Consider the following 22,966-nt stretch of genomic DNA (forward strand, 5'->3'; position numbering starts at 1 on the left):
AAAGCAGACACTCAAAACTTCACTTTAGTCAGAATTCCAGTGCCTTATCCTTAAGCAGAAATTCAGTCAAGACACTAAACTACGGAAGGCATTTGTGGTTTTGTAGATACTCTAAACTTATAAGAAATAATCAATCTGACTGTTATCAGGAGCAAAGTTAGGCCTAACCTGGCACAAAGATGCCAAGTCAGGATGTTGGCATTGTTTTTAACCCACACTTAAGGGGTGGCTCCATGACCAGTAGTGGCCCGACACAGAACAAATTCAATGGCATTTCTGTAGATTTGCTGTCTCATTTTGTTTTGTTTCACTGATGTTTTTTGTTTTTGTATTAATGGTGTTTTGTTTATATATATATTATAGTTTCTACGATTTTTACAGGTTTTGTTTGTGTGTGTTTCTTTTTCTTTTTAAATGCGTTTTACATGCATTGGTGTTTTGCCTGCATGTGTATTTGTGTGAGAGTATCAAAGCACTCAGAGCTGGATTACAAACAGTTGTGAGCTGCCATGTGGGTGTTGGGAGTTGAACTCGGGTCCTCTGAAAGAGCAGCCAGTGCTCTTAACCACGGAGTCTTCTCTCCAGCCCTGTGTCTGTGTTTCTTGTGCTTTTTCTTTCTTAAATTCTGGTTTGGTTTTTGTTTGTTTTCTATTGGTGGGAGGGGAGGTAGGAGGAGTTGGGGAGGGGAAACCATGATCAGAATATATTGTATATTTGGAAAAAATTCAAATTTAATAATTAGAAAAACAATTTCTCCAGTTCCAAGGGATCCAACATCCTCTTCTGGGCTTTTGAGGCACTAAATGTATACAGTGCACATGCATACATGTGGGGAAAAATTCATATATGTAAAGAACAAATCTAAGAAATAAAAAGATATTTTAAATCTGTATTCGCGTGTAGGATGTATCCTGATGTACATCCATGATTTATGATGATGTTGGGAAGGGTTTTTGGTTAATGCTGACAGCAAGTAAACCACAATACAGTTATCAAATGCTCTGGTGCCTGTTCTATAGACACCAGCCCTGCTGCTTACCCATGTTATGGAATGGGCAAGAATCTGGTCCCCAAGTGAGAATCAAACAGTGCTCAGGAGAGATGCTCATGGGCAAGATGCTGATTACAGACACCCACCATTGATGGACGCACTGCATGGCCATCCCCCAGGGTACTTACACCGCCTCAGCAGAACTGCCGCGACTTCCAGCCCTGGGAGGTAGCCTCGGAGGGAGGGAGCCAGCGCATCTGCAAAGACAGGAAAAACTATGAGAATGAGGGTCTCCAGAAAGCCTCACTGCTCCAAGATGGGGCCATTCACACCAGCCAGTGCGACATTTCCTGCCCAGGGGCTGAGGAGCCACACAGCAGCATCCTGAGAGAACACCGGCCAAACTCACAGGGCAGCCCACTTCAGCTGGTACTGAGGTTCTGCTAGCTGCCCTTCCTTTTTTAGAGCTAACAGCCATTAGAGGCCCAGTGGGGTCCTGTGGATTCTCCTTTCCAAACTCCTTTCGAAACATCCAAGCTGGGAGAGCTGCCTAAACAAAATATGGACAAGAGAGAGGCAGGTCATGACCCCTCCTGAGACTAGCCTGGAACTCAACTTTCTCAGCCGGTTCTCTCAGGAAAAGGGTCAGCTTCCTGGCAATGCTAGGATATCAGGAAGACCAGGCTGTGTGCACCGTGCCCAAAGAGATGCCTATAGCTTGTGGCAAAGAGCTAGACACAGGCCAACAGCAAGGCTGCCTCTGGCCGCCAATCTAACATAACCAAGCTGAGAGATACTTTCTCCACCCAGCAGGATGCTCTGGGTCCCATGCTAAGCAAAACGTAAACAACAGAAGGGCATGTATATTTCATAGTTTTGTTTTGTGGGGAAGGTTGTTTTTTTTTTTTTTTTTTTTTTTTTTTTTTGCTTTTCCAGACAGGGTTTCTCTGTGTAGCCTTGGCTGTTCTGGACTCATTTTGTAGACCAGACTGGTCTACTCACAAAGATCTGCTTGCCTCTGCCAAAAACCAAAAACCAACCCCCCCCCCAAAAAAAAAAAAACAAAAAACAAAAAACAAAACAAAACAAAAACCAAAAAAGATGAAGCAGGGGCCATTCGGGCTGAGGTGGTAGACAACCTGTGAAGAGTCTGGGGACTCAAGGATTATGGGAAAACTGACCCTTCTTCTTTCACAAGTGTGGAAAACAAGCTGTCCCAGAGTCCAGCTCAGAAGGCAGAACTAGGCTCTCTAGGTCCTGCTAAGCTGACTCTAAAAGCCAGGCAGCCCAGGAGTTGGGTCCTAGGGAGAAGCTAAGTCCTGTACTTTTGCCCCGGTCCCCAAACACTCCTTGCAGTTTCTTTCCAACTCAAGGGTCCCGAGAGTAGCCATGTCCCCTACCTGTCAGTGAAGAACAGGAAGGCCACGCTGGGAAACTCCACCCACTAGACCAACTTGGGGTAGACATTTCTGCTCTGGCTTGGGACATTTGTGATTCCAAACAAAACAAAACCCTAAGTATGAGTTATAGGCTTCTGTCCCATCAGAATCTACCGCAGGCATCCCTTGGGCCATCTTGTAGATTACATGTCCTCTGGGGACACCGTCAGATGTTATTTCCAGAAAATAGGGACCAGCTGGCCAAAGGCTCGGAAACTGTGAAGGTGATCATGTTTGCTGGGAGCCACCAGAGCCCCCTAAAGGTCCTGGAAGACAAGCCAGTATCCTTCCCACCACTTAAGAGCAAGAAGGGTTGAGGGATCAGAAAGTTGTCCTTGGGGGCGGGGGAAAAAAAAGTCTTTGGAGACAGACTAAAGACCCATGCTTGAGTGTCTATAGGAGAAAAGACACCCCCCAAGAGGGGTCAGTGTGGAAAGAGGGGGGTGAGGTAGGCTAGAGACCAGGAGCAGGGAAATGGAAGTGCTGAAGAGAAAAGAAACCAGTACCTACCCTTGGCTCATGGCTCGTTCATCTGAATCCATTTGCTCACTAAGTAGAGAGCAGAGTTGGAGCTGCCTTTCCAAGGCAGCTGGGGAAGGGCAGCCTAGGGGCTAGGGCCCTGAGGCAGAGGGTGCTGGAAACCTAAACCCAAAACGGGCCATGTGCACTGGGGTCAGTGTGGAGCAAGTGGTGGCAGTTGTGCGGCCTGGGTGTGGGGTGGGGATGTAGGGCCCTCAGTCCAACATGAGATAGTGTTCACCAAGGGGGACATTGGGGGTAGGCTGGTAGGGAGGACAGTGAGCCGCAGAGTAGATGGCATGGGGCCGGGACTGGTGAAGGTGGCTGCGAAAGAGGGGCTTCCCTGCTGTCTGCTAGCCCGGCTGCCTTATTCCAATGGTCCAGGTTCCTTGTTCCCACTACACACGCTCACTCACTCACACACACGCTCTCTTCCCCTCTCCCTCCCACAATCACACAGTGGCTGAAGGAGAAAAGATGGGACTCCCAAGCTTTTCCTTGTTATGCATGGCTGGGACTCCACAGTGCACTTTCCATGATGGGGTGGCTCCTACACTTCGGCCGCTTCAGGCGCCCACCTTCCAGCAGGGGGCAGCACATGCCAGGCTAAATTGAGCAGCTTTCTGTTCTTGTACCCACAGAGGGACAGAGTCCGAGGGGCACAGCCCGGGGTGTGGGCAGCTGGCCAGGGAGAACGAGCTGTTTTGTGCTAATCATGGCTGTTTAGAGGATGGCAAAGAGACAGGGTTCACCTTTACTCCAGTTTGGGCTGTTTGTTCTGAGGTAGCTTTTGTCCCCAGGTCACTCTGGTCCATGTCCTGGAGGCTGCTTGACTTGCTCATTAACAGACTACAAGGACCACAGGCTGCCTGAGGTGTCCTCAAACTCCGCTCTTCAGGAATAATTAAGTCTTATGTATTGTACGCACAGAAGTCATCCTGGCCTTTTCTGCACTGTTGGCAGAAGCATGTGCAGGAAAATGGAAGTGCACAGGTGCACGTGCACATACGTACAAACACGTACATCTCTCTCTCTTCTCTCTCTCTCTCACACACATACACACACACACACACACAAGCTTGCATACAATTCCAGGAGTTTGAGGTCTCTAGGAGAACTTTTTGTTTGTGTGTGGTTTTTTTTGGTGGTGGTGTTGTTTTTATTTTTTCAAGACAGGGTTTCTCTGTGTAGCCTTGGCTGTCCTGGACTCACTTTGTAGACCAAGCTGGCCTCCAACTCACAGTGATCTGCCTGCCTCTGCCTCCTGAGTGTTGGGATTAAAGGCGCGTGCCACCATGTCCGGCCCCAGGAGAACTTCTAACACTAACCCTGATTTACTCTGTGCCAGAGACGACAATGTCAAGTGTCCCACACACAGACTGGGAAGTCTAGAGTCCTGAAACCCAGTTATGAAGGTTGGGGGCAATTCATTGCCCTGGGGGCACAGTATATGGATTCCATCATCACACTCCATCATCAGGAGTGCTGCTTTCCAACACTTCTCATAGAAAGGCAACACTGTCAGGCTCTAATATCCCAAGTGGTGACAGACTAGACAGGTGTAGCCCATACCTGGGAGGGAAATAATCTGGAAGGGGGGAAAAAAAAAATCACGCTAGATAAAGTATATACCCGCAAGATACAGAACTGAAGCCTGGCACCTAAACAACTGTACAGAATGTGTGTACAGTGACAGTGCCAAGGACAGAAAGGCCTGACTTGGTCTCCAATGGTGGAATCCCTGGCACCTCGTGCACACTGAGCAACACAGGCCTTGACTCTTCCTTCTCTAGTGACTGAGTCCCATTATTGCTGTCCTCTTCAGATTACAACAGTCACGAGGAAGCAGGGCACAGCGATCACTAGAGTTAGCAGGGCATCCTTTGGTGGTCGTGGCGGGACCCAGGGATTGACCTTAGGTTAGCAGGCCTGGTGGCAAATGCCTTTACCTGCAATCTCACTTGCATTTCAAAGTGCTCGCTGGGCTGCTAGCATGCACTCACTCAGATGTGAGGTCCTGCTCTTGAGCTAGACTTCTCGGAATATGGCTGGAACAAGACCAGTCTAGAAAGGCTCGCCAGCCCAGAAAGTTTGAGAGCGACATTCCCTGTGTCCTTGAGCGGGTTGATACAGAGAGTGTATGAACAGCTCTTCTGTGATACGGAGGGAGTCACTCCACTCACTCCCTGGCCTTCCCAAGGTTATCTGACCACAGAATCTTTGATTCCATACCAGCTACTAACACCCTCAGAGCTGAGAAATGGCAACATGGGTCCCTGCCAGTGGTGATGAGGTGGATCTAGGTGGCTGAGGTGCGTCCAATGTGGCTCCCAAACTTCTAGCTGTTAATGAAACTAATATACATTTGAAGATGGCCACACCAGTGACATCCTGGTCTAGTCACTGTGGAACAGACCCCAAAGCAAGCCCATCCATTGCCTTTGAACCTAACAGTTACAACAGTGCTTTGAAAAAGGATTTTTCAAGGCTTGGTAGCTAAAGGCACTTGCTGCCTAGACTGACTGATACCTCGAGTTCCATTCCCCGGATCTGTGTGAGTTGGTCCACAGGGTAGGTCACCACCTTATTCATCCTGGCAACTGGCGAAGGACCAAGAACATCTTGGCTATATTGAAGAGATAGCTTATAGATATAAAATCCTAGCACACGAGAGGGTGAGGCAGGAGGGTTGCTCCAAGTTTGAAGCCAGCCTTGACTACATGGAAAAAACACTACCTCAAAATAATAAAAAGTGCCAGCTGCAGGAAGCTGGTTTGTCAGACTTCTAGCCAGGGGTGACAATGTTAGTCACTGGGGTCTGAACCTCGCGACCAAGGTCCTAGGATCATGAACCAGTCAAGCCAGGGACCAATTGCAAGGCCTTGGGGGGTAACTCTCTCCTGGGCCTCAGCTCTTCCTGGCTGTTCTGAACTAAGTTGGGATCCTGCTTTCAGATATGCGTGTGAAATGTGCTCCGGTGTCTCCAAGTTCACCGAGACGCCACTCTGGTCAAGGGCACCCGAGCGTGTAACGCCCTGCGTCAGATTCGGTCCACAGCGGCTGCTCGCCATCCGTATTTAATCTTGTCAGCCTGTTAATTTTTAACTATGTTTGCTAGCATGGGCCATTAGAGGTCCCTGGGAGCTGAGCTCAGTGAAGCGGGCAGACTTCGTGCACAATATATGAAGCTTAAAGTTGGGGTGTCCCACTTTCTAGTCCTGTCATTGGGTTCTGGTCTTCCCTACTGGCAGCACAAACTCTGAATAAAACATGATGCCATTTGGAGTCAATTTTCCTTTTGCTCCTGTCACAACTAGTTTTCTTCAAAAAGGAAAAGTTCACTATTCCTTTTACAAAGCTGATGTTGGATAATTATAAAGTTTCCTTGTGGTTCTGGGTTTTGTTTCTAGAACTCCAAAGTCGCACACTGAAAGTATCCGGGAGCCTGTACCTGGGGAAACAACTAGAACCACCAGTCTGGCCCCCACATGGAGTCTCTGTGTCCACACCATAAGCTCTGGGCAGTCTTGCTGAGTCTGTCTGCTCTGACTCAGCACCCCCAAACCAAGTCCAGCCCAGACGGGACTCTGATGTTCTGTGCTATACTTATGTCTCGCGCTCACTGCAGCACCTGGGAGCCTCTGGTACTGCCAGGCTGCATTCTGACAAATGGAAGGCGTAGAAAGGCTCTTTGGTAAAGTCCTGGATACCACACATTTTGTATCCTTCCTCTCAAATTAACCTCACAGCACAGAGCTTCATGCTGCTGCTTATACAAAAGGAAGCAGAAGGTCAGTAGATGAAAGAAACTTGCCTAAAACCCCAAATTTAACAGAGCAGGTATCAACTATCATTACAAAAAGAATCCTGTTTGTGGGACTGGTGAAAAGATTCAGCCAACCCAGGGCTTGCCCTGAAAGCCTGACACCGCAAGTTCAAACCCTGTGGCTCACACAAAGGTGGGAAGAGAGAGCTGACTCCACAAAGTTGCCCTCTGACTTCCGGGTACACACCATGGCACATACGCCCAAAGCCACAGTCACACAAAACTAATGAGTAATTAAAAATCCTGTCTGTGAGCCTCAAGTGGTGGCACGCCTGTAATCCTCACACTCAGGAGGCTGTTACCACAGAAGGGCATAAATTTGAGGACAGCCTGGACTGCAGAGTAAGACTCTGTCTCAAAAACCAAGCAAAGGGGGCTGGAGAGATGGCTCAGTGGTTAAGAGCAATGTCTGCTCTTCCAGAGGTCCTGAGTTCAATTCCCAGCTACCACTTGGTAGCTCACAGCCATCTATAATGGGATCTGATGCCCTCTTCTGGCAGCAGGTGTATGTGCAGATAGAGCACGCACGGATACATTTAAAAAAAAAAAAAAAAGCTTTTGGGAGACTCATGAACTTCAACTAGCAGCCTTCTTGCCTCTACATCCTGAATGCTGGGACCACAGGCATGAGCGACCATGCCCTGTTTTCATGTTGCTGGAGATTGAACTCAGGACCTTCTGCATGTGAGGCAAATACGGTACCAACTGAGCTACGTGCTCATCTCTGCTGTTTGGTTGCTGACAATCCTAATTAGGTGCTAGGAACGTCTGTTCCTCCCCATTGTGGTAGTACTCTTCGGTAATAATTCCAAAGGCGTGAGCTGTAGAGAATTTAGAGGTGTCACTCACCGAGACTCAGGAAAAACCTGCAGATGACCCAGGGTTTAAGTTTTACACAGAGGAAAAAGAAAACCATGCTTAGGAAACCTGAAGTCACACATGTCAAAGGAACACAGACTGCTGTGTCCACTGAAAGGGATCCTGTTGAGCTCTTCTCCCAGAACAAGCGAAGAAGCTCATTTCTAGGGTGGCTTTTGGCTCAGAGACCCCAAGATAGTGACAAGGGCACGAGGATACAGGGCTTCCTTAGCCAGGCGCAGAGTCCCTGGGCTCAGATCACAGCTCTAAAGGCTAGCCTTCCAAGGTGTCAAGACATGACTGTGGAGCCAGGAGCCAGAAGAGGCAGCTGTGAGGCCTGAGGGAAGGCCTCTGAGCCAACGGGCCTTTCTCTTTCGCAGCTTATCTGACAGAAGGCCAGGAAAGGTCCACTGGCAGGATTCCCCAGAGTCCTGGTGCCTCCTGCCCGGACAGGCTTTCTATAGGTGGGTGCCTCCTGTCTTGACTGGGGGTGTGGGGGTGAGAAGCGGTTTAAAGGGGGAAGCAAGCAGTTGAGGAACACACCGCTGGGCAGGGTGGTCATGTGTCATTTGATAGCACATCACTCCCTCTTTGGCATTCTCCTAGTCCCTGGCTTTGGTGTATCAGGACTCTGCAGGCAGCTTCTCTGCAGGGGTGAGCAAGGTTTTAACTACCACTACCTTGTGGGCCTAAATTTCTTTCTTGTAGAAAGTTCGAACATTCCTTGAAAAGACATCAGGAAGGGATAAGTCTGCAGAGCGGGGAGAAGAGGGGAAGGTTTGCAAAATAAAGCTCAGTGGTGAAATGCCTAGAACAATCTATGCCCAGCAATGAAAAACAAAACAAAAATCAAGCCAGGGGTGGGGGTGGGGGAAGAGAACACAACTAAACCAAACTAAAAAACCCCAAACAGCAGGTCACTACAAGGCACCAGACATAACTAATGTTTTATAACTAAGAATCCTTAACCCCACGTTCCTGAGGCTCTGAGGTGTTAAAAGCTGAGGCCGCACAGCTGTTGGTCTGGCCAGGCAGCCCTGGAACCTGTACAAGTCCCTACACTACCCCCTCCTGAGGGAGGGCCTAGGGGAGGAAGAGAATTCCAACCTGAACGGCCAAGGTCAGCATCGCCTAGATTCCTACTGTCCCAGCCTCCTCAGAGTGCTTCTTCCGGCCCCAGAAAGCCTGCCAGGCTTGGAAGACTGGTGTTTTGTGGGGGTGCTTTCTGCAATATGGCCTCCCAGAGCTACGGGGTTGGGGAAATATCACAGGCTCCAGCCAACACACAGCAAGGCCTGGGATTCCCTCAGCCCCCTATAGCAGTGCTACAAGGACAGCAGGTGTTCAAGGACAAGCCAGGACTAGGAAACGATCTCTGTGTGGGTCACAGAAACACATACCCCAAATCTCCATGCCCCTCTGTGCCTTCTGAGACAGGCTATTAAACGTCTAGAGATCAGAAGGCCTAGTTTACTTCTTTGACAGGACTGGCCACACAGCACAGAGCTTGCTATTGCCTGCTGAGCTGAAGACGAGCACCATAAAATATGAAACCTTGTTCAATGAGGCCCACCTGGTGCTGGAGCATGGCGCTATCTGCCAGGTACAGATGGTCTCCCGGGGTCCCTCTGCCCTGCCATAAACCCTTGTGCTCTGAGGTCACACCTCAAGTCTGTCTCACTCAGTTCTCCCCAGGGCACTGGTTACTGACAGGAAGATGATAAATATTTAAAACAAACAAAAATCCTAAAATCTCATTAATTGTATCTTGGGGCTGGGGAGATGCTCAGTGGTTAGGGCATGCTCTTTAATTGCAGCCTAGAAAGAAAAGTGGGGACAGGGGACTCTCCAGAGTGAGCTGGCCAGGGAGACCAGGCCTGTCAGTGTGGGTTTGAGACTGTGCCTAACTAAACAAGGCAGACCAACTGAGGATAACTCCCTTCGTTAGCCTCAGGCCTCCAAATGCATGTGCACCCTCATACATAAAAATGGAAAAAGAAAAAGGTTACACCCCATCAAGTGAATGCCCAGCTATGGTGACAATGGGTACAGACCTGCAGTGCAGGTAACCCATACCACCTCGAGGTCTGTCTGTCCCTCTGTGATTTCTTGATTGTATTTGCCTGTGGCTCTAGCCCAAGGACTAGTTCTGAATTTCTTTGGAGTTAGACCTTTAAAATGTTTGTGGCGTGCTGCAGAGATGTCTCAAGGCACACGCCCCAAGAAGTTCCGCTATAACTTACAGGGTGTCTGGTCGGTCACTCGGGTGGGGCTTCCTGCAGCAATTGGCAGCCGCCGTGAGTTGTAAGGCACGGTGTCACAGGGTCAAGGGGTCCCCTGAAACAGCGGCGCTCTGGACCTTCTCTCAGGCCAGCTTCCCCAAGAATCCTTCGGGCCCTACTCTGGCACTGCCTCTAGTAGGGGATGTGGTCTCCACTTCTGCCACAAGGTGAGACCAGAAGGTTTCGTGTCCTGCCATAGCAGATTCAAAAGGCAGAGTGTGAACAGGTGGTGACAAAGGGTCTGTATGTGTCCTCACCTTCCAGAAAGTGCAAAATGAAATGTGCCTTTGCTACCCAGTGACTCACACAATGTGTACAGTAAACTTCAAACACCAATGACCTTGAGGGCAAAGCAGATGGTCACAAAAATGCTAGTATTAGAAATGCGACATTGGCTACATGAGGGTCATGCTTTCCTCTGTAAAAATATTAAGGCAGGGGCTGGAGAGATGGCTCGGAGGCTATGAGCACTGGCTGCTCTTCAAAGGTCTTGAGTTCAATTGCCAGCAACCACACGGTGGCTCACAACCACCTATAAGAACTGATGCCCTCTTTGGGCATGTAGGTGTACATGCAGATAGAGCACCCAAATACATAAAATAAATAATAACTCTTTAAAAAAAATAGTAAGGCAGTGCACACTGTGCTGCCCTGTTACTTTATCCAGTTTGGAGAAAACTGGGAGTTGAGAAGGGTCTCACTAAAGCCCAGGCTGGCTAGGAACTCTGGAATCTTCTGCCTCTGCCTCTCAAGGACAGTGACTACAGGGTCACCATTAGGTCAAAACCAACGGGAATTGATGGCACATAAGTACCTTTGAACCAGAGCTGAGACTTGTAGCTCACCACTAGAACTGAATTTTTTTACTGCCAGGTCCCGTTTCTTGGCTCCTCCCTTCCTTAGGACCAGAGCAGGCACACAGGGAGCATGTGTCTGCTAGCTAGATTACGTCAGCCTTGTTGGTGCTGATGCAAGAACTTCTGCTGGCCGATGACCTGCTGGCCGAAGATCTTGTAGCATGAAGCTTGGGGAGGTTTCGGGGCTCAAGAAGGAAGCAGCAGCATCGATGAGGCCCCCCGCACCGGGCGCACGCAGTCTTCTAGGGTACTCTTCCGGAGGCTGCTCCCAAGGAATATACAACTTAGCGGCTATGGGCCCAGTCCTCACAAACCTCAGCCAGAGAGTAAATAAAATACCTTTGTTCCAAAATGGTAGCACCATGAGTTTAAAAAAAAAACCGCTGCAGTCTACTGGAGATCTTTTTTTTTTCTCTTATTAAAATGTTTATTGAAATCTCTCAAATATCATCAAGAAATAGTTTTTGCAAAATAAGGGAGGAGTGGGGGAGTGCTAACAAACACTCAACATGGAAGGTCCCTCTGCTGGTCTGCAGTAGGTTGGTATGTGACAAACACATTCCCAGAGACAAATCTAATTTGCTGGAGAAGTGGACAAAAGACAGGTGTGTTGGGCTTTGCCTCTGGAGAGAAACACTAGAAGAAAAAGAAAAAAATATCCATGTCTCAAAACAGAGCACAACATTGGAAAAAAAAAAAAAGCAAAATTAGAAAACTCTCCAAAACATTAAGTTTCCAAAACAAAACCCTGATCGTGTAGTCAGGGGCTGCCCACTCTGTTTCCCTCCGGTGAGGAGCCACAGAAGCCACCATCTTTGCCTCCAAGTCTCTTCTGAGGGATCTCCTGTTTACTTAGAGGACAAAGTTCCAAGGAGTCGTTGGAGTGAGGCCTCTCTAAAATGTCACTAAGAGTAAGTCTTTGGTGAGCCAGCACCTTGCTATGTTAGTCAGCAAGGGACACAGGTGACAGACTCGCTCTAGTCGATGTGGGACTGCTGAGACTTGGGGCGACTGCCAATCCTCTCAGGCCTGTTTCCTCATCGGCACAGTGGGCGGGGCCAGCTGTCTCTAAAAGCCTCTACTAGTTCACTCAGAGTCCCAACTCGGACAAATACATTTAATAAGAATGCTCATTTAAGTGACTCCAAAGAAGAAATGAGATCCTATGACACACATCTCACAGCCAGCAGGTCGGACTTCCGCCAAATCTAGGGCTGGTGGCGTGTCAAGAGATTCCAGGCTGGGAAGTCTCAAGAGAAGGGGGCCATCCATGTAGGTGACACAAGCCAGTAAGGCACATGGCTAAGATGCATCTAATCTTGCCGTCCTTCCTCACGGTGATGTAGGCTTCCTAAGCCTCCTAAGTCCCCCATCACTCCTGATTTCATCTGTCACGGCCAAAGCCAGCATTCTCAGAGCTTTCTGGACACTGTCAGGGCCTCACTCTCCCAAAGTCACGGCTCCTTAAGACTTATGTGCAACGTTGCATCATTTTATGGTATGTGTGTGTCACTAATTACCTCAACTGTCAGCTGCTCCATTCTGAGAGGGGACATAGCACCTGCACGTGAGGTATGGGGTGCACAAAAGGGGCTTCCAGTTGCTCCTTGTGGTCAACAAAGTTACCCAGAAAAATGTTACGGACCCAGCAAGCGATAGCCACAACTTAGCTCCCCCACCCGCCAGGTAGCTGTCAGCTATGGGGGTTACTGAACACTGATGCGGACACACCAGGCAAAGAACAGATAAGCAAAAGGCACATCTGCTCCTTGGCTTCAGTGTTTCCTTCACCGCGGCCACTCACCACCACCCCCCTCTGCACTTTCCCTCACTCCTCACAATGCTTTCTAGCTCTGGCAGTGGACATCTGGCCTGGGGCACAGGCACTGAGGGCTTCTCTTCGAGCTCTCCTGTTTGGAGCTGACATGCCCCAGGAGAGGAGCTCAGAAGGCCGGATGCCATTGCAGGCATGAAACACTGGCGTCTCAGATCAAGAGGTACTTAGCTCTAAGGACTCCTGACGTGGTGGCCTGGGGACACTTGCTGGGAGTGTCTTAATCAGGACTGTTCTGTATAACATGAAGGCGTCTGTGCAGCCTTATTAACAAATACCAGGCAAAATCAACACGAGCCCCTCCTGGCCAGCCTGACAATTTAAAAAGATTGCATCTGTTTAGTGTGTGTGTTTGCACGCACTCGCACTCGCATGTGGAGGACAGAGAACAACCAGCAGGAGTCAGTCCTCTCTTCTACCACGTGGGTCCTGGGGGTGGAACCCAAGCTGTCAGGTGTGGCAGCAAGCCCCTCTGCCTGGGAGCCATCTCACCAGCCCACGAGGCTGGCAGTTTTTACAAGGCCAGGTTGAGTGGCCGTATGCGGTAAGACAAATGGGATCTGTGTTTTACTTGCTAATGACCAGCATACCCTGTGGGCCAATGACATGAGTGGTTACATCCAAGGGCGAAGCTCCTCACACGAGTTTCTGGGGAGAAGCTAGGAGTTTGTTTATAAAACCGAGGCTCTTCATGACTAAGGGAGAAACCTAGGCAGCAAAGCTCTCTTTGATATGTCCCTTTCCACATAGCAATAAGCAGCCTTCTGTCTTTCCTATAACGTACATAAAAGATCAGGCTTCCTCTTGGAAGCTTCCCTTTGGTCCCTCAGCTCCCTGTGGACAGGAGAGCAGCCGTCTCTTACTTCATACATGCCAAACACACATCAAACTTGTGCCTCAAGTGCATGTCTCCCTTCCATGCCAGTTGTGCGTCGCGCACACATGTACGTGTACACACACACACACACACACACACACACACACACACACATTCTCCTGTGATGCCCTTTTGCTAGCGGGGAGCCAAGGAGGGAAGCCTGCCCGGTCTTGGCGTGTGCGATGAGGGTGAGATCATTAAGGAAGAGAGAGGTGTCCTTTGGGGCAGACATCAGGCAGTGGGGTGGGATCATTGCTGTCAGACGGTCCTCGGAGGTCCTGGAGGGGTGTCAGGTTGTTGTAGAGGGGATCATACACTTCCTGAGGGTGGGTCTGTTAGCTGGGCAGGTGTTAGTCATATGGTGTGCTCTGGGGAACCAGGTTTGGAAGGGCTGGTGCTGGAGGGGTGAGTGACGTGGTGGCCGATGGGTATAAATTACCTGGGCATGCAGTGAAGCGGGATAGGTGAAAGCAGGAGGAGGAAGAGCAGGCGCTAGCTCCGCTGGGTACAGAGGGTACGGGGCCCACACTTCAGGGCTACTGGGGTAAAGTGCAGGCACTGTGAGCTCATCTGCAAGACAAGAATAAGGAAGAGTTAGCGGTTACCAAACAGCTGCTTTCTCATCTGAACACAAAACAACCAGAAAACCCAAGCCCAGACCAATGGCAGAGGTCAGAGGTCAGGGGACAGGGGTCAAATCACTCTCGTTCTTCTAACAACCTGTTGCTTTGCTCCCCCAAACTCTAAGCAAAGGAACTGTAAGTACAGAGCAAATCGGGAGCAAATAAGGCTAGTGCCTGCTGCCTGCCAGGCGAGGTCGTGGACGGGGCTCCGCCCTGAACACTGTGATGTCTCACCAACTGTAGCTGGGGACCCGAGAACAGTGGGAATTTCCTGCTGAAACAGAGTGTGGTCCCCTGAGGGATGGAAGGAAGAGAGAATGTGCGTGTGCAGGAGACATCCCACGAGAACCTTCTGTGTGCCTTTCAGAGAACAACGGGTTACTGGCAGGACCCCAACAAGCCAGAACTCCAAGACGTGTGTAGCTATCAGTATTATTACTATGGACAAATAAACCACGATAAAGCATTTTCCATCCTGTCCTCAAAGTACAGGGCCAAATACCAGGGCCACAGGGCACTTGGAACACTGCAAACTAATAGAAGTGAAGTATCCGGAGTGTTCTGGTTGAAGCTAGGCTCCCGGAAGATACAGCACGAAGGCTTACAGCAGCTGTTTATTCTCGATGGCCTGAAAGTGTAGCTTAGGCTCTACTCAAGTCCACTGCCCGGCGGCCCAGTGCAGCAGGAAGCAATCTGTTAAGAAAAGAGCCAAGTGTACCGCTGAGCTCAGCACAAGCGAGAACACTGCGGCTCACGGGACCTTGCAGAGCGGCAATCTCAGTATTTGCTTTTCTCACCTGTCAACATCTGAAATCAAGTATACTGAGGATGCTTCCCCAGACAGCTGAGGGAGGCAGCAAAGGGTGACTGTAAAAAGCCATCAGTAACTGCCATATTGGACGACCCAGAAACCTAGGGGGCATGCCAAGAGCCACTTCCAAGCCATTTCCAAGAACCTGCGACCTTCCATCCTCTCTTGCCCCAGAAATGTTGGTTCTTGCCAGGACACTGAAGACAGCAAACTGCTATCCTGTGTATGTAATGGAGCAACCAGGAAATGGAGGGAGGGCCTGCTAGTAAGTGCACACAGGACAGGCACTGGGAGGAGGCAGGGCCCTGCCTGGGCAGAATGTCTCCTATGACGGCAGAGAGAATGGGTAATACCTCACTCAGAGAGAGTTCGTGCTCAACACTCCAGACATACAGGATCCCAACACTGGCTAGATGTACTATGGCTGGCCTCACTTGCTCCCTCCCCATAAAGCCCCTTCTTGCAGTGAGGTAACCCTGGTGCTGAAGAGAGATGCAGAATCAAGGTGGCAGAGACCAACAGTTAGCCAGGAAATAACAGCACGCACGCACGCACGCATGCACGCACACCCACACCCACCCACCTACCCACCCCAAATCACCATGGCTCTCAGTAGGCAAAGGCACATGGATCTCTGTTTGAGGCCAACCTGGCTTTCAAAGTGAGTTCAAGATAGCCAAACCAAGGCTACAAAGAGAAACTATGTCTCAGAAGGAAAAAACAAAAATCACCACAGCCAAGTATCTACTTCAAGTACTGGGGGTGTGGTGTAGTCCAAGGCTCAAGGAATCCCTCAGAGGGCGAAGAGAAGGCCCCGTAGAGCCTGCACTTCCTGCCGTGAAGAGACCATCTGCCTCCCATCAGAGCGGCTCTTGTGGGAGCCTGGCTAGTGGAAACTAACTGCTGCCAGAACCAAGGCCTTAGGGCCTAAACAAGCAGCCACTCTCCCGAATGGTGAGCTATTATTGTTGTCGTTGTTGTTATTTTAGCTACCAGACTATTTTAAGACATTGTGCGTCTTTTGTAAAAGTCAAGAGAGTCTCATGCCCTGGTGCGCTTGTCCCTAGTTCCTGCCATGGCCTGATGCGACAGGAGGACACCTTAGAGATGACTATCAACCGGTTTTAACTGGTGGAAGCCAGCAGAGGGGAACGCTTGACTGCAGCCTGCAGTCTGAAAACTCTAAAGATCCACCTGCAGGAGTGCCAGCCTGATGATGCAGAAGAAAAAAAAAATATGTACCACGTCCGCCAGCACTCGTGCTAGCTTGAGACACCCAGGGGTGTTTTCAGCAGCTTGTAAATGTGAGGGTTTTAATACCTCCACAAACACTCTGAAAGAGGAAAAATCCCACCTCATGCCACGTTACGTGTGATTTTCAGAGATTAAATTATTCGCTGGTTATTTTTTGGTGCAACCATGGAGTGGTGGGATGCTGAACCGTGAGACTGTCTAGACATTTCCTAAGATGGTTGGTGTATTACATACCCACAACACAGGACAAACAAAACGGGAGGAAGAGGAGAACAGTGAAGGCACAGTGGGATTGGACTTCAATCTTGATCTGACCAGCTTTCTACACTTTCATCCCGGCCTATGGCTCCTATTATACCTATGTGGTACTAAGGAACTACTCACCTGAGAACAGGTGGGCAGACAGCCCAGCAGAACGGGATGTACGTGACATCCCCTAAATGCAGGTGTTGAGCGGACCACAGCACAGCGTGGTCAGGGAGGCCCCTCGGCACACCTCAGCATTCCTCTCTCCCCGTTTCTGAGAAGGAATGCCCAAAGACTTCAGCTACCTGGGTCACAACCTACACCTGGAAGTGGTCCCCACAGGCTGAAACCCCAAGAACATCCCATCTCAAGAAGCTGGTGTTCTGCTAGCTAATAGAGTCTTGAGAAAATAACGGGGTTTCAGAGGGAGACCTGCCCTGGGGAAGGGTACTTAAGTGGAGTAGTAGGCAGAGTCCAGAGAGGAGCAGCTTCTCCCGCTCAAGCTAAGAGGATGGGGAAGACAAAGGGAAGAAAGCCCAGGGATGCAGTCAGATGCCTCTTGGGCATCTACAGTAGGCAGATGGAGGGGGCAGGTAGAGGGACTTGGTCCAGCCCTCCCAAGAGGCTGGGCAAACCCTTTCCTACTGCACAGCTCACCCTATAGCCTGTTACCCATTTCTCCTGCTGCACCCTGGGTAATGTGTAGAGGGCGATACACTGCTAAGATACAAACCAACCCCAAACCTCAGAATGGATGATCTAAAAGGCTCTGGTTGTGTTCTGAGGCACAAGGAATATTTGACATCTCTCCAAATGAAAAACCCCAATGGAGGCTTGTGCAAGGGCCCTGAGCGTGTCACCTTAAGTGAGGAAACAGGCAGAGGCCAAGTCCAGGAGGACCTTTAAAGGAACTAAGGTCGAAGAACTTCTAATCGGTATTTATTTTATCTCCTCGAAGGTTCTATTTTGGAAATGCTGCACAATAATATGCTCAGCTGTGGCCAGGCGTGGGGGCTGCCCCTGTAATCCCAGCACCCGGGAGGCAGAGGCAGGCAGATCTCTGTGGTTTCAAGGCCAGCCTCGTCTACAAAGTGAGTCCAGGACAGCCAAGGCTACACAGAGAAACCCTGTCTCAAAAACAAAGTAACAAAAACTGCTTAGCTGCCTAAGACACTCTGAGAGTAAACACAACTCCTCAGGCACCTGCCTGCTTCCATGCAGACTCTAGGAAGGGTACCCCTTAGACTGGGTACCGTGACAGCAGGCACACTGGATTGTCACCTCACTTTCCCTGGGCCATGTATTCGGACTTTAGCCGCCCACAGTGCACTAGAGGAGGTGTCTTCCCGTTCACTTGCTTGCCACCCTAAAACACATGATCTGGTCTCACTACCTTCCCCTACTGTGCAGCACCCCTTCACTCCCAGGACGGTCTAAAGAGCCCTGGATTTCCTGTTTTTCTGGTCTAGGGTCAGTAGTTCTGTGTGGACATCCCTACCTCTTTCCCACCCAGGCCTTCAGCACCACGCTCTCCTCAGGTCACCCGGCATATTCGCTCTTCAGTGCTATTTTCTAAGAGCCTGCCAGTTTCCCTGCTAGCCTGGGAAGGAAGCTTTCGCCCGGTTACCATTGCATCCCTACCCTACTCCAAGCCAACCATAGGGCCCCTCGGGGGTAAGCTCTCACTCCAGCCCGTGCAAGCCTAGCAGAGGAGTTAATAAATGAAGACATACACTCTATCCTGCCCCTACAGAATGGAAACAAAATCCCAGGTCACTTCTGCTGTGGTAGGAAAGAAACATGCAGAAGAAAACCAACATCTAGAGTCTCCAAGTCACGTTACAGGAGCCCAGGTCTCCTGTCACACTCAGGTTTCAGCCTTGCACGGTCTATGCACAGGCCTTCTGCACAGGCAATGCGCCACCATAGGTGGTGGTGGGAGACCCTAAGTACGAGGGAGGGAGGGAGGGAGTGTGTGTGTGTGTGTGTGTGTGTGTGTGTGTCTGTGCGTGCGCGCGCGTGTGCCCTCAGCTCTAGTTTTTAAAACACTCAACTTATTACAATAAACTTAAGGACAGAATTAGAACCCAGAAAGTTTGTACAAATTTTTGATTTTTTAATTTTATTGTATTATTATTTTTGTTTTGGTTTGGTTTTTTTTGAGACAGTTTTTCGGTGCAGCTCTGGCTGTCCTGAACTTGCTCTGTAAACCAGGCTGGCTTTGAAAGCACAGACATCTGCCTGCCTCTGCCTCCCCAGTGCTGAGATTAAAAGTGTGCACCACTACCTCCCAGCTTCGGAAAATTTTTCTAGAATGTGAAATGTGAACCAGGAAAATCAGCAGCTGTGACATGGAAGGCCCAAACACTGAGAAGATTTTGGTGTTTGTTTGTTTGTTTCAAGATACTCTGTGTAGCACTGACTGTCTTGGAACTCACTCTGTAGACCAGGCTGGCCTTGAACTCACAGAGATTTACCTGCCTCTGCCTCCTCAGTGTTGGGATTAAAAGTGTGCACCACCACTGCTCGCTGAGAGAAACATTTTTAATTGTGAAGGGGAGAAAAAAAGAAAAAGAAACAAGAAAATAAACTCTTTTATAGGCAATCAGCCCTAACTATACCTGCACAACTCAGCAAGTAGCTTAATGACGTCCAAAGTCATCCTGTTGACGACCCCTTCTGACTTACCAGGACACACTCTTTCCTTATCAGTGAGGCAAGTGGACACTCGGAGGAAGGGAACCTCTCAATCCAGAGTCTGGTTGGAACTTCTCACTAGCTGAGAACCAAGAATTCCAGCACAATTAGCAACATCTGCATGGAGGCTGCCTCACAGCAGGGCTAAGCCTTTTCTACAGTGATAGTCTCAAGAGAACATGGCCATCAGCGAGGAGCTGTGTTGAAGGCCTGAGCAGGTATGAGCTGAGCATGGCCTGACTTCTTGTCCAGGTGTTTTCTGGAAACCAAACAAACTATTAACTTTCTTCTACACTGTAAAAGTTATCTTAATTTCTCATGCAACCCTTGTGAGCTTATGAACTGTAATCCTATTCAACCCACACCAGAAACTGACCTACTTAATCTCGCTGAAAGTGGGGAGGTGCGCACATCCCTGTCCATCCATCTGCCTCCAGGCATGTGGGTTCAGCAAAGTAAGCTAGTGCACTAAATACTAGGCACACGGGGAGAAACCAGGGCTAGGCTTGGTTCCAGCTATCATAGACCTTGGCCATTTCTTATACTTCAGTTACTAATTATAACAATCCATACCACCATTTATTATTATTATTATTATTATTTTAGATTTTATTTATTTGCTTATTATGTAACAGTGTCCTGTCTGTGTGTACATCTGCAGGCCAGAAGAGGACACTACATCTCATTATAGATGGTTGTGAGCCACCATGTGGGTGCTGGGAATTGAACTCAGGACCCTCTGGAAGAGCAGCAAGTGCTCTTAACCTCTGAGCCATCTCTCCAGCCCTTTTATTATTATTATTATTATTATTATTATTATTATTATTATTATTATTATTATTATTATTATTATTATTATTATTTTGCTTTTGATTTCTAACTCATTGTAAATATACTAAACTTGCCTAACCCATGCAAAAGGTACATTCACTGTCATGTAACAACCAGTTCCTTCTACTTTCAGCAGATGTACACTGGAGCAAGGATCAGAAGGGGATGTCTAGCATCCCGCTCCAGCATGCTCTGCCTTACTGTCTGCATCAGGAACTCATAGAACCTGGATCTCAGATGCTGGCCGGCAATTCCCAGCAATCTTCCTGTCGCTACCCCGCATGAAGCTGGGGTTGCAGGCTGAGCAGCAGCTTCCCAGTGCTGGGATCCTCACGCTTGCCCAGGTCAGGCTCTACACGGAGCCTCCTCTTCTGCCCCACAATGCATTCCTTTATTTATTTATTTTTTAAAGATTTATTTATTATTATGTATACAGTGGTGTCTGCTTGTACACCTGCAGGCCAGAAGAGGGCATCAGGTTACATTACTGATGGTTGTGAGTCACCATGTGGTTGCCAGGAATTGAACTCAGGACCTTTGGAAGAACAGGCGGTGCTCTTAACCACTGAGCCATCTCTCCAGCCCCACAATGCATTCCTTTATCCATTTCACTCTAAAGGCCCCTTCACTTCCCGTATCCAAACAGCTGCTAACTCCTCGCAACAAAATAAAGGAGGACAATTTAGCGCCAGCAGCAGTAATGAGAATACCAGTCAACGCTGACAGTGTCCATTCGATGTCCTGCAGTACTTATTGCAGGCATCAGGTCAGTCCCATTCTGCAGAGGGGCAAAGTGAAGTGTCTGTCACTTGTAAGCGTGCGAGGGGTGGGCGCAATCAAATCTGTTGCACGTAGATCCTTCGCGGCTGCACTTCCTTGCCTCCCAACCTAGGTCACTGCCCTTCACCGACTGCAAAGACACTCACACGCATGCTTCCCTACTTGCATGCTTCCCTACTTCCGGCCTGAAAGGTCCTCACTTGGCTGTCAATAACTTCTGCCACCTCCCCAGGTGTCTCCTAACACAGCCGCAGTTTAAACCTGAGCAAATACAACCAACAAAGAAGTTTGCTGGGCAATGCACACAAAGCGTGCCTGGGCTCCGCCTGCTGTTCTTAGTGGCTCTGTCCTCCTCACAGTCACGTTCCTGCGTGGCCCAGAGATGCCACATGAAAAAGCCACCCAATGCAACCACAGTGTATAAAAATCTGCTTTCTCTGTGAGAGGTGAGGCAACCACGTAGCTCAAGCAGGAAGTAAACTGTCCCCTCCAGGGACTAGAGTCACTACAGTTTTCCATTCCTGTTTACTGCATGTAGACACTTTCCTTCCCCTTTCATCCTGTGGCCCTGTAGCTGCAGTGATGGGTCCCACCCGGACAGTAATGGGGTTGAGTAAACCAAATAACCCCCCTCCCATCACCCCTGCGCCCCCCCCACGCTTCCTCAAGTTGCTTTTGGTTGTGGGGTTTTTATCACAATAACAGAAAGCAAGCCGAACACTGGCATATAGTCTCCTGTGTAGCCGTAATTCTGAGCAAACACACGTGCAAAAGCTCCTAGTATGCCTTATACAAATCAAGAGATTAACTACCTTTATTGATACAATGAAAACCAGTACCTAGCTTATGAATTTTGTATTACAAAGAATCTTTCTCATCACTAGAAAGCAAGTAGCCCAAAGGCTAAATAAAGAGAAATTATTAAACAGCTATTAAGATCCTACTTGAGTTAGAGTAAAAACAGTGTAGATAAATAATTGAAAAGTTGTAATATTTCCCCAGATTCTCATAGGAATCTAAATCAACTCTATAATTACGATCCAGCAAGATGGCTTAGTCCATAAAAATGCTTGCTGTGCGTGCCTGATGACCTGAGTTTAACTGCCCAGAACACATGTAAAAGACACACACACACGCACACACGCACATACACACGCACCACTGAGAAGCAGAACAGCAGTGGTTCACATCTCCAATCTCAGTACTTGGAAGGCAGAGGCAGGAGGACCAACCTGGGCTACGTTCAGATCCTGACTCAAAAATCCAGCAGAACACAGCAGTGTGCTCAGCAGACGTATTAGCTTCTGAGCTTTTCTGGGCTCCTAACAAGGACCGTCCTTACTCCCCCCTCACCCGGATATCCGCCTCCTTCCCCACCCTCCTGGATGCAGGACACTGAGACATGTATCTGAGTGCAAACTGAGGCCAGATCAAGAGAATGGCATTGAAATAAACATGAGGTCAGTGTCAAGGAGTCCCAGGCACACAGAACATGTGTCCCCACCCCTTCCTGCTCCAGCCTCTGGACATTGAAAGGGGGAAGGGAGGAAGACATGAACAACAAGGCAGTCCCCATCGCATGGACTGTGACTGTCTCAGCTCCATTGTGGCTCTCCAGAAAAGGCCTCTCCTCTCTGTCAGCACTGTGAAAACAAGGAGGCTAATTCTATTTGGAAGGTACAGAGTTTCTAAGTATTTGAATTTTTATTGCCTAGGTTAAACTGTTATTTCTACAGTAAAACATCAAAGAAGCTACAGAATCTTTACAGTATCAAAAACGAGTTGCAAGAACAGAAATGGCCACTAGGGAAAATGCTTGGCAAGGCTACACTGCACCACTGTTTGTTTGTTTGTTTTTATTTTGTAGACAGGGATTCTCTGTTTAACAGCCCTGACTGTCCTGGAACTCAGAGGCTGGCCTCGAACTTGCAGAGACCCTCTTGCCTCCAGTGCATGCCCCACACCTGGCTCAAACTGCATCACTTAATGGCTTTCTACAGGACTCAGCTGCCTATGCTTAATTCAAAGTCATGAAAACACTGATCCAACAAAGGTCTTTATACAATATGACTAATGACTGAAGTTCTACCTTAAAATTTTGTTGATGGAGGTAAGAAATAAGAACAAATATGTTTTATACATTGCACATAATTTAGTGACTTGCCCGAGATGACACAGCTCACCTTGGGGGTGTGATGGAAGGAGGAGACATCCTAGACAAACAACCATACCTCTATGTGG

General features: G+C 48.9%; 1 protein-coding gene across 5 annotated transcripts in view; it reads right to left on the reverse strand.

Moving 5' to 3' along the window:
• The window catches only part of Rbpms (RNA binding protein, mRNA processing factor), a 152,881-nt gene that overhangs the window by 11,695 nt on the left and 118,220 nt on the right, over nucleotides 1-22,966 (reverse strand). For 2 of the 5 annotated variants that reach the window (XR_007833245.1, XM_051169401.1), the window contains exons 6-7: nucleotides 13,923-14,053; nucleotides 1,180-1,248 (exon numbers count right to left, since the gene is read on the reverse strand). Coding sequence is in view for 4 of the 5 variants with exons in the window: in XM_051169401.1 (XP_051025358.1) it covers nucleotides 1,186-1,248; nucleotides 13,923-14,053 (194 nt within the window). In the remaining variant the exon portion in view is untranslated. Of the gene's footprint in view, nucleotides 1-1,179; nucleotides 1,249-10,438; nucleotides 11,409-13,922; nucleotides 14,054-22,966 lie in introns of those variants that run through there. The other 3 variants (XM_051169399.1, XM_051169400.1, XM_051169398.1) reach the window with 2 other exon arrangements.

The sequence above is a fragment of the Acomys russatus genome, chromosome 27, assembly GCF_903995435.1.
Source record: "Acomys russatus chromosome 27, mAcoRus1.1, whole genome shotgun sequence".
Lineage (NCBI taxonomy): Eukaryota > Metazoa > Chordata > Mammalia > Rodentia > Muridae > Acomys > Acomys russatus.